Consider the following 16,771-nt stretch of genomic DNA (forward strand, 5'->3'; position numbering starts at 1 on the left):
AATGAGAAAATTGATGACCTGAAGTTATTAAACAGGGACATGATCGTTGCGATGGGAAGTCGGCAACCTGCAACTTCCATCTGCGAGGGAAGTAGGTGCGGTGTGGAAGGTAAGGACCGAAAGACGATCCAAAGATGAGTGAGAGAAGAACAGGCAAAGAGAAGTACCGACAGGCATGATGGAGGCTATGGAGGGAAGGACGGCGCGAAGGAGATGATCCGTGAGTGAGGTTAATTGTAGTTACACATTGTTATTATTGGTCTTAATTATTAGTGTTAATTTTCGTATTAATTTTGTTATTTAAAATTTATGCGGTTATGCTAGCAAGTAGCAATATTGAATATTTTTAGAAATGTTTTCGATATAGAATAAAAACAATGTGTTTTTGGTAATAATTTATATATATATTAAATTAGGAGGGCACATAATCCAATAAGCAATAATATAAAAATCCACATACTAGAAAAGGAAAGAATCATGGAAGATGAAAATTAATGATACAGGGGAATTCTTATGTGAGCACAGCTAAGGTCCATGTAATGCTTGGTTAAAGCCCAGCTTACTTTGGGCTCATTGAAAAATGCAGATATGTTTTAGATTCTTCATTTTGTTCAATTATTGACTGAGTTGGGCTTTCACTATTTCTATCGGAATTGGCAAAGACTAAAAGGGCTGTCTAATCTTTCTCCTAAGGGAATTCTTGTATGATGTACGCTTATTTTAATTTTAATTATTTACCCATAAAAAACTAGTACAAAAATAATAATTCCAGCTTGACTACCAATTACCAAGTCATCTCACATCTAATTATATTTCATTTGGGCGACATGATCGATGGATTCTTCATCATCACCACATCCCATTGTCGTTTTTTAATTTTTTGTACTCTCCAAGGGCCAAAACTCCAAACTCAAATATATCTATCTATATATATAACCTGCAATCTTCATGCTTTCATAATAGAATATTTTAGTCTAATCTTATTTACGCCTTTTCATACTAGACTATGTTTAGTCTAATTTTATTTCACGCTTCCATATTAGACTATATTTATTGTAATATTTATTTCACCAATTGTACTATTATCACGTTATGTAAGAAGCAGCATAGTATTAAAAGCCCTAGTAGTCACATTTATAATTTTCATAAGAACTTAACAATCCCTTGGAAAAAAAACATCTAAACAACCACATATATTAAATACTCCATATTTTCCATATTATGAATACCATAAGCTCTTAACAACAACTGGTAGCAAGATCTCATCAATTATAAAAATGCGGTAAATTAGAAAAATAAGATATTATACTCCATATAGCAAGAAGGCAAGAAGAAAGGAAAGTGCAGTTTGTAGTTACCAACTCCTAAAAAAGTCAATACACAATTAATATCTCAAATCTCAATCTTAGAGCTTTCCTTTCAGTATACTCTCACACACAAAACGGTTTCTCTCTCTCCCACACACATAAAAGAAAGAGAGCTGAGAAATTAATGGGAAAAGAAAAAAAGGTAAAAAACCCTTGATACGTACACACACAGACGCGCACAACAACACAAACTGTTTCCACCCCCTAGCATTTAAGCACAACCCAGAAACCCAGCTTTCTTTTTATTTCATTTTTTTAAATTTAATTACTCTTCAAGAAAAAGGAAAAAAGAATAGATGAGATGAACCCTTTTTCGAGTTCATGATCTCGTTGAATTTTTGACTTATTATCGGTATTCTGAGATTTGTAAGTGGGTGAGGAGAATAGGGATGATGAACAGTGGGGCGAGTAACAATATGATGTCGTCGTCGGCGGCGTCGGCGTCTGGGAGCAACGCGCCGGGCCCTGGTTTGAAGACGTATTTCAAGACGCCAGAAGGTAAATATAAGCTCCAGTACGAGAAGACTCATCCCGCCGGTCTACTTCACTACGCCCATGGCAAAACAGTCACTCAGGTACCTCAATTTTCCTTCTCTTTTTTCTAGGGCTCATTTTGCCCCAATTTTTAATTTTCTTATAAATTTCTTGGGGAAGGGGTTTGTTCGAAGTTTGCATCGTTTGGGCGGCAATGATTTTGTCGTGATTGTTGGTTAATTGTGGTTTCTGCTACATAGATTGTCGATTTTGGAGAGTTGGGTTTTGGGTTTGGTCAATCTGGTCCTGATGATTGTCCCGTGATTGAGGTAAAAAGTTGAAGTCTTTCAATGGGGTATTTGACAATGTGCAGGCTAGTTGAATTATGCGTGGAAATTGTGTTTTTGATACCTTCCGTGGTTTTTGAGATGTATTATGACATGCGATAAATTTCTTTTGACTGTTAAGATATTTGACTTTGTCATATTAACTCGATAACTAGTGGTAACCAATATATAGCTTTGTGCCTCGAGTAAGGGTAATGGGTATGTTCACTATATGAAGAAGATACTATAACTTTTGTTACAAGTTTCCAGTCTTATGGTTTCCAAAAGCATTTTGATGATTGCCTTTCAACCTTTCAAGCCTTCTTTCTGAAGCTAGTTTAAAATTGATAATTTGTTACAGCATCTGGTATCTACTTAAATTGTCTTCCAATTAAACATTGGGAATGTGTCATTTTTCCTTAGGAGAGCAGACTGATTTTTTAAAGTTTTCATAGATCATAGCGTGATTTCATTAATTTGTGACCAGGTGACGCTAGCTCATCTTAAGGAAAAGCCAATGCAGGCACTGTCACAATCATCATCTACTTTAAATGTAAGCAGTGGTGTGAGGTCTGCAGCAGCTAGGTTATTAGGTGGAAGTAATGGGAGTCGGGCACTTAGTTTTGTTGGAGGAAATGGTGGAAGTAAGCCTGTGGGTAGCAGCAGTACCAGAATAGGATCATTAGGGGCTTCAAGTTCGAATAATGTGGTCGGGAATCCCAACTTTGATGGAAAAGGGACTTACTTGGTGTTCAATGTTGGAGATGCAATTTTTGTGAGTGACTTAAATTCTCAAGATAAGGTACTTATCTGGTTTTCCGCACTTAACCTTTTATTTTGTTTCATAATTGAATTGATATCAAGAGGTTTTTTGTGCTGCATAGGATCCTATAAAGTCTATACATTTTAGTAATTCAAATCCTGTTTGCCACGCATATGACCCTGATGCTAAAGATGGGCACGATTTGCTTATTGGTTTAAACTCTGGAGACGGTATGCCTTTATTCTCAGAATTGTGATTAGAATTTGTATCTATATCATACAGTCTTTATTCAATATATTCTGTTTTTGTTGTGTAGTTTATTCTGTGTCTCTTAGACAACAATTACAAGATGTTGGGAAGAAGCTTGTGGGGGCTCAGCACTATAATAAAGACGGTGCTGTTAATAATAGGCAAGAAATTGACTCTTTTCTTTACATATCTTTTGTTTTGCTAATGTTATATCTGTATCTTATCTCTCATGTAATTTCTGGTTCCCATAATTATAAAAGGTCGTCTTCTTGCTCTATGAAGATTATCGCTTCAATCATTTTTTTAAGTTTACAATTACAAGACCTTGGTTATTTTGTAATCCTTGGTGGTTCGTAAAGTGGCTACACTGTTTGAAGCTTTAAACTCCATCATTTGCAGAAAAGTATTGTCTGCATCTTTTTCAAACCTGACATTGTGAATGAAGATTGCTTTTGCAGTACTTGGAATATGTGAAAAATAGGAATCCATAAGAAAAAGAATTAGAAAAGTGCATTGAAGCTTATCATTTCTACTTGCAAGAAAAGTCTATCCAGAGAGAGAGAGAGAGTTATGTTTGGTAAACCAGATATCTGGTTGCCTTTTTGTTTGTAATGTTTCATATATATGACCAGGAGTTAGTGGTATAATCTGTTTCAACTATTTTCCCTTTTCTTAACAAAGCCCATGAAAACTCCCTAGTTACTGACCAATGTTGTGAAAAGCTTAAGGCGGGATTGAGGCGTTTTGCCTTGTTGAGGCGAGGCGGTAAGCCTTAAGGCGGGTTGAGGCGTAAGCCTCACACCGAGAAAAAAAAATCATAATAAAATATCTAAATCATGAGTTCATAAGTTTTAAAATAATCAAAATAAAAGCTGAAAAGAGTTCATAAGTTTATGTCTTAAATTTTGGAACTGAACCAAGAGAGGCTGAGAAAGCTGCTGTGAAAATGAGGAGATGGGCGTTGGCTGCTGCTCATTTCTCTTGACTTGTCATGCAAAGTTATTAGTATTTATATTTACTGATACTTGAATATATAATTAAGGTTATATTATAATGGGTTTGAGTGGGCCCATTTTGATAGCAAAATTGCGGCTGACTTTAATAAAATTGCGGCTGACAACAAATTGCAATCTAAAAAAGGATAGTTTAATACAAATATCATCACCGCCTCATATTAGCCTCTCTAACCGCCTTACTGCCTCAGAGCCTTGAGGCGGCGCCTCAATAAGAAAAGGCGCTCAGTTTTGAAAAATCAATAGAAGCGCAATTTTGAAGCGGATTGTGTGACGCCTCGCCTTGAGGCGCGCCTCAAGGTGGCCGCCTCAAGCGATTTTCACAACATTGTTACTGACTACAGATCTGTAAATTTGTTGTCATGAATTGATTTATTTTCTTTTTAACAGTCGCTGTACTTGTATTACGTGGATCCCCAATGGAGATGGCTCATTTGTGGTATCTCATGCAGATGGAAATATGTATGTATATGAAAAGGCAAGTTTTGGACATTATTTTGAATGAATATGAATATATGTAATTCTGTTGTTGCTTTGCTTTGAAAACTGATACGTACTCATCTTTTCTTTTTAGAACAAAGATGGCTCTGGTGATCCTTCGTTCCCTGTAATCAAGGACCAGACTCAATTTTCTGTATCACATGCACGCTATAGTAAGGTATTCACAAATTTTTTATGTCTTTTTTTATTCAATACTCAAACTGGTTATTCATTTCCTACCTATTAAATTCACGTAGTATTTACCTTCTTTCTAAGTATTGTGGTTCATACTTCTATGTACTAGCTTCAGAGAGAATGAGCTAGTGCTATTTGTCTTGAACTTGTTAAGGGATTGGACCAAGTATTTTGTTAAATTTACCACATTTTTGTTTCAACCATATTGGGAAGAGTAGAATTTTGGTTTGTAAAGATAGCTCATTTCTTTATCCTGCTAGGTAGTTGGTCTCCATCATATATTGCTCCTCTGCTTTCAGTTTCATATCTTTGATTCTTGATGCTTGTTGTGAGCAGTGAACGATCAAGCACAGATGGATGTCTGTAATGATGTCATTTACATTTTATGAAAGGTCAATATTTTCATTGGCTGCATTTTTATATTATCATTTTTTGTTTGTCGCATTTAGGAGTTCTGGCATTAGTTAAGTGGTTATCCACGTCCGCATCTATATTCACCAGGGAAAAAAAATCACTGGAAATTTTACATATTTCCGCAGCATACTTTCTTTCTGATATCCATCTTTTTCATGATTAAAGTATTGCTATTGTGTTGCATATTATCAGGTGATCAGTGAAACATCAGTAACTGGGATGGGAACTAGTACTAATGTAAAGGGTCGGTGAGGATTTAAGTCTGCCAACATGTTGCCTTTTGGTTGACTTTATTCTTTTAGATGATTTATGATTTAAGACTCTATAGCTTTAGGCTAACAATGTATAACGATTTTCTTTGACCGCCAATTGAGAGTTATCTCATGGAAGCAATTGCTGCTCGTTGACTAGCCACAATATTGTTACATTTTAACTGTTAATTTCCCTCCTCTTATGCTCTTGGTAAACATTCACAGTCTAAATTGCTTTTATCTAATCTCACTCAATTTTTATGCAGAATCCAGTTGCTAGGTGGCATATATGTCAAGGTTCAGTAAATGGCATTGCCTTCTCAGCTGATGGTGCTTATATAGCAACTGTAGGAAGGGATGGTATTGTCATTTTCCAATTTCCATTATCCTTTTAGTGTCTAGGTTCACTTTTCCATTTATATGTTGCTCCTGTTTCTCCATCTCTATTTATTTGGATGAGGGCAAATTTTGACTACAGGTTACCTGCGAGTCTTTGACTATAAAAACGAACAGCTCATATGTGGTGGAAAAAGCTATTATGGGGCTCTTTTATGTTGTGCTTGGAGGTGTGTTTACCTTCTCTCTCTCTCTCTCTCTCTCTTTTGAGTTGAGAGGTGTGTTTACTTAATTCAGTCCAAAAGTTGCAAATTTATTTTTGCTTTCAATTTTCCCCATTATCATTGAAGTTACAGTCTCCAGAATTGAATTAGTTTGTGTCAATGTTATATGAATATTAGCTAATGTCTTGTCAAACAACAGCATGGATGGAAAATACATTTTGACTGGAGGCGAGGATGACCTTGTGCAAGTTTGGAGTATGGAAGATCGAAAGATTGTAGCATGGGGAGAAGGACACAACTCATGGGTGAGTTTCAATATTATTGAATAAATTGTTTTGCTTAAGAAGAATTCCTTGATATTGCTAACAATTAGGGCAGTGTTTTCTGTGGATAATGTCGGAAGTTAAATATTTTTCTTTTCTATAAAAAACTTTTGCACCATTTTAGACTAAGTGTTGAGTTGTTGTCTGGGCGACTGGGCGAGAATTAACTTCTGGACACGAACATGTTCTTACATGCATAGAAACAGGAATACATGATGCTACTGAAATAGCACTGAATATTTAGTATAGTTTATTAGTTTCTCATGCTGTGGATGATTCTTTTATTTCATGCTCAAATTTTGGCAGGTTAGTGGAGTGGCATTTGATTCATATTGGCTTGCTCCAAATTCAGATGGTGTTGGGGAAAACATAGTCTATCGGTTTGGTTCTGTTGGTCAGGTACCCGAATAGTATATTCATCTATTTGATAAATTTGGTTATGTAGAACCGAGTCATGATATTTATCTTCTGGTCAATCTTAGACTTCTGGTTTCTTTTTTAAGTTCAAGACCAAACAACTTATAGCTTGTAGTCCTGTACGAATATTCCCTCCACATATTGGAATTTTGATGTAGTTACCCCCAAGGACAAGCTCATAGATTTTCTCGAGCTAGATGCACCTCCTATTTCTGTGAACACTTAATGAACTGATTCTATAGACATTAGGAGGGTATTGATTGATATGAAGAAATGAATTCAAGCAGACAAAGGATGAATTTAAGAATGTAATGATGATGGATTAATGGGTAGGAAATCATTCAAGAATGACATTTCTTATGATTGGTATGTCTATGGAATGAGAAAGGAATGAATCACTTCGAGAAGAAAAAGGAGAAAGGAATTAAATCACTTCAGAAAAGAGAGAGAAAGGAACGAAAGATCCTTTATTTTAATGAAAATGAATACCAGTATTTTGATTTTTGAGTAAGAAAGATAATTAACCATTTGAGTTGATCAGTAATTTTTGTTAATGTACAATTCTCTCAACAACACTTGTTGCTTTGTGTCACTTATCTCTTAAATCTTAATCTCTATGGGCCTCTCATTGTAATCGGATGGCACAATGTTTTACATTTTCCTTGATTGTGATTAACATCGTTTGAGATTTACTGAAAATATCTTGTCAGTGCACCTTTTTTACAGTGTGCAAGTGATAAGTTACTGATAGCAGAAATTATTATGTAATCCTACTTGTAGCAGAGATTATCAACTAAACTAGTCTGCATTTTTCCAAGTTTGAGCTTTTGAATTAGACTGATTGATGCTGAAGTCAAATGTCATGCAGGATACACAATTGCTCTTATGGGATCTAGAAATGGATGAGCTTGTAGTGCCAGTTCGCCGTCCCCCAGGTGGCTCTCCAACTTTCAGTACTGGAAGCCAGTCGTCCCATTGGGACAGCGCCTGCCCTGTGGGAACCTTGCAATCATCTCCAAGCATGCGGGACGTTCCAAAGCTGTCCCCACTGGTAGCTCATCGCGTCCACACAGAGCCTCTCTCTGGTTTGCTATTCACTCAGGAATCGGTCCTAACAGTTTGCCGCGAGGGCCACATAAAAATCTGGATGAGGCCAGGCTTTGGCGACACCCAATCAACCAACTCCGAGTCTTTCATGAGCACGAGTTTGAAAGAAAAACCGCCAATAGCCGGGAAGGGAGGCGGTTCGAGTTACAAACAGTGAATGATTCAAGAGCGAGTTTGTGCAGAAAGCTTTTGCTGCGTGGGAAGAAAAGATGCTGCTTTTGCCATTTGCACAGTTTTTTTTTTCACTGAAATGACAAAGCATATGACAAAAAAATCATGTGCTGTAAGATTAACTGACAAAGAGCAATGTATAGGCAGAGAGGGCTAGAAGTTGCCTTTGGAGATATTGTTGAGATAGAAAAGCGCAGCCAAGTTTGTAAGTAGGAGAGAGCGGTCTCGTCTCATGAAAATAATTCAAGTTGCGCCCTTGGAAATTTCTCTCCATTTTTTCTTTTTTATTTGGTGGTCGATTTTGCATGGCCAATTTTGCCACATGATATAGCTGCCCAATTATTATTATTTCCAAATATTTTTGATTGGCCATTGCACTACTTGCTTTGCTACAACCCTTATGAATATTCTCCTTTTCTTCACTATTTATGATTCATTCTTGATTTTATCTTAGCATTTCCTTTCCTGATTGCGTATTTTCTCAAAACAGATTGAACTTGGTATATATTTTCAGATCAACAAAGTAAATCATGTGTCGATTTGACAACACTCTTGATCAAGATTAAAGGAAAACAACCAATCAAGAGAATGAATACCAAAGGTATAATATTTACAAAGATTTGAGCGTAACTGGGCAAAGGCAACTCTTTTCTTTGCCATATTTTGTATAAATGTGTCAGCTGTGTTGGCCGTTTCCATCACTAGTCTCCGAAGCTTGGTTTGTCTCGTGTTGGGAAGCCGACCACGTTCTCCTCCACTTGAGTATCTCGAAAAGGATGGAAGTGCCACACATAGCACCTCCAAAACCAGCAAAAGTCGCAAGCAGAACAGATAGAACCGCTTGCACATGAAGCTGTATACACATAACAAAAATTATATTGACATCTTCAGTTAGCAGAGTCATATAGCAATGTATTGTGTAAAATCTCATCATAGTCTAATGGCGAAGTACTAACCACCGAGTAAAAGATATGCGCGAAAAGGACCACCATTGTAAACTGAATAGTAGCATATATCCAAGCATATCTCCTCCTCACTACCAAGAGCACAAGAATGAGTAAAAAAGAAAATTTGAAACTCACGCTTAAGTTTGACTAGTAAAATGGCATACCCATCGTAGTCGAGGTCATTGATGCAAGTAGACCTAATATACACGAAAAGGGCAAAGATATGGCAATTGCACTTGATCCCATTTTGTTGACCTGCGTGTGAAAAAATATAGAATCATGACCTACATTTGGAAAGAATACGCAAATTCTGGAAAAAACAGAGACACACAATGAGATTGTTTCCCTAGTATAGTCATTTCACTCACCAAAAGTTGCTCCAGGAAACAAAAATATGCAAGCATGCTAACTATCACAAGAACTGGAACATCCTGCCACACCCTATATATGGTTGCAAATTGCAATAGTTAGTTTGGATTTGAGTGTTCAACGCCACTTTTCTCTTTATTATTGCAGCTCTTCAAATTCATATACTTGCCTGTATCGAGTTATTTCAGGTGGACGAGTTCCATGCCCTCGAGTCTGAGTGGTTTGAATGCGTAAAAGTGTGACAGATAAATTTTTGACCTCTTGCTTGCAGATATCACAAGTCTTGTTGCCTTTTATGCTAAACCATTTAATGGCACATTCCTGGTGGGCTAGAGCAAGTTCACCTTTACAGCTGCATTCCATCTTCAGCGTGTCTGAGCCCTCACCGAGCTCAACAAAGCAGATTCTGCAAACAGCTTCTTCTTGAGGGATGTCCTCAGCATAATCATTCTTCTCATCTGAACACAATTACTAAGATAAGTCGTGTGTTGGAAATCACAAAGTCTTAAAAAGTAAGATCAAACTTTACATCCGTAGATAAGCATGGTCCGACTAGGCCTATGGTCCCAAATGTCACTCTAACTTAACAAGGAACGTTTCTTCTCATTGCTTCGTAGGCCTTGTCAACAAAGTACATCAAACTGGTATCTAAACATCCAATACTGGTACAATAGCTCCATAGGAGTTCCCAGATTAAAGTAAATAAATTTAAAGACTAATAGCAATCGGGATAAACAAACAAGCAGATGGGTAATTAGCTGAAGATGAAGCAAGTTATTAAGACTCCTACACAATGTGGTTGTTGGAGTCTTAAATGTAGACAGTTATCCGCAAGGCAAAGAACATATTAGTTTATTCAAAAGTCTTGCCTCAAGTTTGAAGGCAGCCACCTTAATCATTTGACTTAATATATGTACCTGCACCAATGCTTCCGACAGGCACAGACGCTGCAGCAATCTGCTCAGTAACCCTTGGAGTAGTAGGCACCACACGATATACACTGCCTAAATTGTCCATCTGTTTTATACTTCCCTCTTTATTTAAAACGGGTACAGAGTGTGAACGATGCATTGGTAGCTGGTTACACCCACCTTTCTGCATAATGATTATATCTGTAAGATCCAGTCAGAAATGAGGTGGAATTGATTTGATGAGTATTGTTTACATCCATCAAATGAAATTATTCGATTACATCAACATAACAGATCATCTAGAACTATCTTCAGCAAGGTAGTAATGATGAAATAAGCGAAGGTAAGGAATTTGAGACTACAGATGAAAAACCAGGAACTGTTCATATCTTCACTCACATTTTACAAATGAAAAACAAGTCCTGACTAAAACTCAAACTAAAAAGAGAAATACTCACAGCTAAATCAGCTGCAGCACCAGTAATTCCTCCATGAGCAGACTCCGGATTTGAGTGGAAAATAGGAGAAGTTGGTAGAGATGATGTCCTCTTCATCTTGGGTGTAAAAATCTTTGTAAGAGAGAAAGTCCTGGGGATTGATGTCTTTCCCTGCATCTCAGGGGAAACTCCCAGTGCTAACATGGCAGCTTTTTCAATCTCTGAGTTTGTATTCCGAAATTTGAAGCTTAGTCTAGGAAGCAAACTTTTCATGGATGATTTTCCTTTGTTTGAAGGACCAGGAGATCCATTAAGCTTTACTCTATTAGGACTAGGTAACGGCGAAAAGTTTACTCTTTTGGGAGTTGGAATTGGCGAAGGCGGCATGTTTATTGCCACAGAGTCCTCCACATATCCCTCAACTGTTGCCTTGGCCGGTATGTGCAGAATCAGGTCATGCCCTTGATGCTGCTGACTGCTTACCGGCTCCTCAACGACTATTTCACTCGATTCTCCAACCTAGTACCAATAAAGATAAACCTTATTAATCTAAGCTTTTTAAGTAGAAATACAAGCTCATGCTATACTGTTGAAATCAGTTTTTAGTGCTGTATCAGATTTGAAGAAAAGCATGGTTAAAAAAAGATATAAATGTTTATATTCCTGGTGAATTTCTCTATAGTTTCACTACCCAAAACCAAGAAACAAACCAACTCAGAATTCAAAAGGTAACAACAGAGACAACAGTAATTATCACAATCACGAAGTTTCTTGTAACAAAGTAAACATTTGTAGAACTAAATTCTAAATGGACATAATCCCGAACCAAGAACAAAGTCCAATCACAAAATACATCAATATACATTAATTTTCAGTTCTTGCTTAACAAGTTACCCAATATATTCAAGAATTTAAACCTCATGTATTCGACTTCTCTTATCGAGCTCCAAGAGAGGAATCAATGTTACAGTTCAAACTTGGTACAAAGCTACAATCTTTACACCGTATCAATTCGATCTCAGACCAGAAAGAGAGAAATACCATCATAAATTAGGACTATTGAATACATTTGCAGAAAAAAAAAGACATAATTTCTTTCGAGGGAATGATAAACGATCATAGAAATAACAAGAGTTAGAAAAGAAAATACCTTTGGGAGTAGAGGAGGGAATGATATATTCACACACTTTTCGTTTCTAGAGCAGCCCTCTCCACTTTCCTTGGGAGACTCCATGATTGAGTATAAAGTTATTCCAAGTAATAAACTATACAACAGAAAGAAATACCTGAAGAAGAGAGAGAGAGAGAGAGAGAGAGAGAGAGAGAGCTGCAACTAAAACTAGTACAAACAATTCGTGTTAGTAACTGAAACCGTATTATGTGACAAGCGAGAACTTGTGTTGCGCTTTCTGCCTTCCTCAGTTCTAACTTCTGAAGCCGTAGCTGTGTTTATTTTGTTTTCACTAGTAATTATACTTTTCTTTTTTCAGACGGAATGAAAAATTGTCTTTCTCAATTTTGTGTTGACGGATTATCCATAAAAATATACTGATATTTACAACTGTTTCTGAAAACTATTATCAATTAATTAGAATTTAAAGTTTTATGGGATGAATGTATATAATTATTTTCATAGTCCTTGACTAAAACTATGGATTATGTATCCCTTGTTAAAATTCCTGTCACTTAACTGCGTACAGAAAAATAAAAAACTAAAGTTGAGATTCTTTTTGTTTCCTAGCTAATAGTGAAGTTTATAGATTTTATATTATTCTATATAGATGTTTATATAGATAATTTTTGTCAACGGATTGAGAGTTGAATTTGTTGGTTAGGCATTTCACCTACACTACATAGACGCATAAAAAAACACAAAGGTTAGCAATAGTTGAGGTTTTATATGTGCATAAAAAAATAAAAAAGGTTAGCAGTAGTTGAGTTCAAGACATATGAGTATCGATAAAAAGTTTCTTTCACGAGCTTTTTAACATTTATATTCATGACTTCAAATTTCATTTGCCAAATTGATATCGAATATCAAAATTGTTCGAGGCTTCGGAATTTCATAGTCATAATTGTCTCACTACAAGCTCAATTTAACTGAGGAATAATTTGATCGAGAATGGACATTGTGGTGGTAACTAGAATTGTTCTCAAGATCAAAATTTAAAAAATAATACTAGTTTATAATTTATTTAATTTCAAGATATTGTAACTGAAAAATCTGCCATTCTAGTAATTGACACTGAAAGTGAGATAATGAATTAGATAAAGTACTATCTTGACATACGCGAACGCGATATACATAAGAGATCGAAATCAATAAGACGGAAAATTTAGGATAATACAATTTACTCTTTTTTATCCAACTTGTTTTGATGCACTCTCTTATAGCTAATCAAAGTCAACATTACTCCAATGATTACTTATAGATTTTTCTTTTCTTTTTCTTTTTTTTTTTACTTAGATAGAGAGAGGTGATCCGTGGAGTTTAAATTCTAGACCTAAATATTTAGGTATTGAAATCTGCATCGCTTAGATGTTTACTTATTGATAATTGGATATTGCTTTTCAAATGGCAATTGTAGTTGTACAATTAATTTTAATTAAAATTTGAAAAAATTGAATCTCAAAATTGAGAATTAAATAAAATAGAAATAGAGTAAAAACAAAATTATAGAATATAAATTCTAATTATAGAATAAAAACAGAAATCCATATATAATAGTAACTAATTAAAACCAGAAATTGGAAAAGTAATTCATAGGAAAAATCCGAAAAACAAAAGAAAGTTGAAAAATAAAGGAAAACGCCACAGCTTAGTTAGTGAATCCAAATATCCATCAATTACATATGCCTCGCTACAATTTGGCTACCTAACCCCCAAATTTAGTCAATAAACCATGCACTTCACAGAAATGGAAAAGATGAGGGATGGAGTAATTAATTTTGAGAATTAATTGGTCCTAGCTAAGTTTAGTGGGATTCTAATAAAATGAGTCTGTAACGAGATTTAATTTTGTACTATCATGCGACGGAAAGATTCAACAAATTAACATGGATAAATTCTCATTTGAGATACTCTTTCAAGTAATAACCAAATTTTTTAAAGTTAAATGCTTCCATTTTAGCTCGTTAAGTAGATTCATTCATTTATTAATTAAATTGAAGATCGTACTATATATACACCAAACAATGAGGTGCATAATGTAAAAGGAAGTTTCAATTTCACTTAAAAGGAAAGAAGAAATATGTACGGAAGGTAGTAGATATTTCAGAAATTGGCTCGTCCAACCTCCAAACTCCCTAATTAGGTTTTATTTTTATTTTGAAGGATTTAAAGATTGTGACGTTAGGTGTTTAACTAATCAGAGGAATGATAGGTCGAAATTACAAGTACAAGGCGTGCTCCATACCACATTGCAACAAATTTAATGCTCCACCAAATGTAAACCGAATTCAAGTTTAATTATAACTATTACGCGCCTCCGGTCCAATGCACGGACCACAATATATTTATTTATTTTTAAAATTTTAAATTATGTAAAAATATCAAAATTAATACAAATTTTCTAAAATCTAATTTTAAGATACATAACAAATTTTTTATTTACAAATTCATGTTAAAATTAATACAAATTTTCTTCTCTTTAACTACATTACAAACTACTGTAATTTAAAAAGGGTTAAGTATCAAATAAGCCCCTATCATAGTGGCTCTTATCACGTTTACCTCCTTATAGTCGAAGTTGGGCCAACTAAACCCTTGAAGTCCTTAATTTTGAACAATCAGGTACACCCCCTTCACCCTCCCCGTAGTGCTCGAGAAATAGAGAATCGCCGTCGTGTCGTCCTAGAACACCACCGGCGGATCGAATTCGGCGCCGCAGGGGGGCAGGAGGGATTCGAACTTAGGAGAGTCGAGCACCACCGTCCCCTGGGGCAGCGGCAGCAGCCTGGAGACGGTTGCGGATGTGACGAAGGCGATTGCCGGTCTGGTGAGGTGGATCTGGTGGGAGATGTCGGAGTAGGAAGAGAGGGGATTGGAAGAGGAGATGATAGTGCCGAGGAAGAGCATGGAGAGGTAGAGAAGGGGAATGTGAATTTGCGGTGGAGGCTGGAGGCTAGGGATTGGACGAGGTGGGGAAGGGGAGAGAGGGGGATGCGGCGGCGGGTTGCAGCGTCGATGAGAAAGGCGGAGGTTGGGGAGGAGGATGGAGAAGACGTAGTGCGGGAGAGAGGAAGAGGGAAAGGAAATGGAGGGGCGGAGGCTTTGGAAGGTGGCGCCATTGTTCCGCCGCCGTGGATGGTGGTGAAGGGCTTCCCCAAAACAGTGTTTTCGGCCAGTTTTCGGTAAACATTAACGTGTTAAAATGATATATATATATATATAGTTAATGGTGTTAAGTCGTCGTTAGGGCAGAGGTCCTGATTGTTTGAAATTAAGGACTTCAGGGGTTTAGTTGGCCCAACTTCGACTATAGGGAGCTGAACATGATAAGGGCCACTATGATAGAGGCTTATTTGATACTTAACCCATTTAAAAATATTTAAATTTTAAATAATTACAATTAAACTATCATGTAAACTTTTTTGAAAAGGGAAAAATGATCTATTTAATTTTTTCACCAATAAACGAAAATAAAATGTAAAAGGTACGATGTTCAATATTAGAGATAAATAAGAGTGAACAAAAATTAATTTTGACATTTTAAATGATCATAACTTATTAATTTAAAATTTATCTTTTATAATTTTTATATTAAATTAAAGATCTATTATAATCTTTAAATTAACATTCATATTGAGTATTTTTTTTTTCATGAATCGAAATCAATAATTTTTCAAAAAGAAGATATAAAATTTGGAGGGAAAAAAAATATGAGGAGAGAGAAAAATTGAAGGTAAAAAAACTTATCTTTTATACTCCCTCCGTCCACGAAAGAACTTCCTATCTTTTCTTTTTGGGACGTCCACAAAAGATCTTCCTACCTATTTTTGGACTATACCCCACTACATATAATCCTCTTACTTTTCACTTTTCACAACTCTCAATATTAATTATAACACCTTTTCACCACTCCCAATACACTCAACTATCTTATATCCACTCTCAATACACTCAACAATATTTTTTCATAAAACTCGTGTCACTCCCTCCTAGGAAGTTCTTTCATGGACGGAGGGAGTATTATATATAGATTATTTTAAATATAATCAACTACAATCTACAGTTATGACCTTTTCTTAAGCATATATGTGCATAATCAAGATTAACATTTGGATTATTAGAAACTAATTGAAAGGGGAACATATATATATATATAGAAAGGGAAATAATTGTATCTTAGCTAATTGATAAATCTCGTGTAAGCGTCGCACCATTTTATGATGAGCAAAATTCGTCTTTTGAAACTTACAAAGGCCAAGTTCTATGTGCCCTCTTGTACTGTTTCTTTTCTTTTTTCTTTTTTAATAAATAAATATTAGTACCAACAATTATATATGTGGACAAATGTCAAACTCTTGTGAAGTCAACCCTCTCGTCCTAGCCGAATTGAACTTTAAATTAACGTACTCCCTCCGTCCCACGAAGCATGACACAGTTTCCTTTTTGGTCTGTCCCACGAAGCATGACACGTTTCTAAAAATAGCAAAAAAATTACCCTTTATTCACATTTTCACATTTTCACCTACCACACTTAATACACAAAATACCAATTTCTTAATTTCCGTGCCGAAAAGAAGTGTGTCATGCTTCATGGGACGGAGGGAGTAATTTGTAAGACGAAAATTTCAATTTGGATCCTTGTAGTACGCCTAACCCTAATTACATTGAAAAGATAAACCCTATTGTCTTATACATAAAGGAAAAATAGCAAATAATCCCCTATCATACAACTTCCTAACACGTTTACCTCTCTATCTTTTAATTTTGGGCTGTTAACCCCTCAACATGTCATAAAAAGTGCAAAATGCCCCCCGCTCTTAACGGAC

At 35.8% G+C, this 16,771-nt stretch overlaps 2 protein-coding genes across 2 annotated transcripts; one reads left to right on the forward strand and one right to left on the reverse strand.

The window, feature by feature from the left end:
- Nucleotides 1–1,346: 1,346 nt before the first annotated feature.
- LOC130997715 (uncharacterized) lies at nucleotides 1,347–8,532 on the forward strand. Its single transcript, XM_057923130.1, has 11 exons — nucleotides 1,347–1,942; nucleotides 2,655–2,969; nucleotides 3,052–3,160; nucleotides 3,247–3,340; nucleotides 4,583–4,670; nucleotides 4,767–4,850; nucleotides 5,799–5,892; nucleotides 6,011–6,098; nucleotides 6,292–6,397; nucleotides 6,722–6,814; nucleotides 7,701–8,532. Exons 1-11 carry the CDS (start codon nucleotides 1,757–1,759, stop codon nucleotides 8,094–8,096), a joined length of 1,653 nt encoding a protein of 550 aa, XP_057779113.1. The 5' UTR covers nucleotides 1,347–1,756; the 3' UTR covers nucleotides 8,097–8,532.
- A 54-nt stretch (nucleotides 8,533–8,586) lies between these two features.
- Nucleotides 8,587–12,338, reverse strand: LOC130997716 (uncharacterized). Its single transcript, XM_057923131.1, has 8 exons — nucleotides 11,925–12,338; nucleotides 10,796–11,293; nucleotides 10,344–10,521; nucleotides 9,596–9,884; nucleotides 9,426–9,498; nucleotides 9,222–9,312; nucleotides 9,067–9,146; nucleotides 8,587–8,963 (listed from the first exon to the last, which is right to left on the reverse strand). The coding sequence occupies exons 1-8, from the start codon at nucleotides 12,006–12,008 to the stop codon at nucleotides 8,787–8,789; spliced, it is 1,470 nt and encodes a 489-aa protein (XP_057779114.1). The 5' UTR covers nucleotides 12,009–12,338; the 3' UTR covers nucleotides 8,587–8,786.
- Between the last annotated feature and the right edge of the window lie 4,433 nt (nucleotides 12,339–16,771).

This window comes from Salvia miltiorrhiza, chromosome 8 (assembly GCF_028751815.1).
Source record: "Salvia miltiorrhiza cultivar Shanhuang (shh) chromosome 8, IMPLAD_Smil_shh, whole genome shotgun sequence".
Taxonomy (NCBI): Eukaryota; Viridiplantae; Streptophyta; class Magnoliopsida; order Lamiales; family Lamiaceae; genus Salvia; species Salvia miltiorrhiza.

What these genes read in the sequence shown, in the direction of transcription:
- LOC130997715 (XM_057923130.1), top strand. Translation starts at nt 1,757, where the DNA reads ATGATGAACAGTGGGGCGAGTAACAATATGATGTCGTCGTCGGCGGCG. An exon ending in ATATGTATGTATATGAAAAG is followed by an intron (nt 4,671 to 4,766) that starts GCAAGTTTTGGA and finishes TTTTCTTTTTAG; the next exon opens with AACAAAGATGGCTCTGGTGA. An exon ending in AGCAACTGTAGGAAGGGATG is followed by an intron (nt 5,893 to 6,010) that starts GTATTGTCATTT and finishes TTTTGACTACAG; the next exon opens with GTTACCTGCGAGTCTTTGAC.
- LOC130997716 (XM_057923131.1), bottom strand. Translation starts at nt 12,008, where the DNA reads ATGGAGTCTCCCAAGGAAAGTGGAGAGGGCTGCTCTAGAAACGAAAAG. An exon ending in TGTCGGAAGCATTGGTGCAG is followed by an intron (nt 9,885 to 10,343) that starts GTACATATATTA and finishes AATTGTGTTCAG; the next exon opens with ATGAGAAGAATGATTATGCT. An exon ending in CCTGAAATAACTCGATACAG is followed by an intron (nt 9,499 to 9,595) that starts GCAAGTATATGA and finishes AACCATATATAG; the next exon opens with GGTGTGGCAGGATGTTCCAG.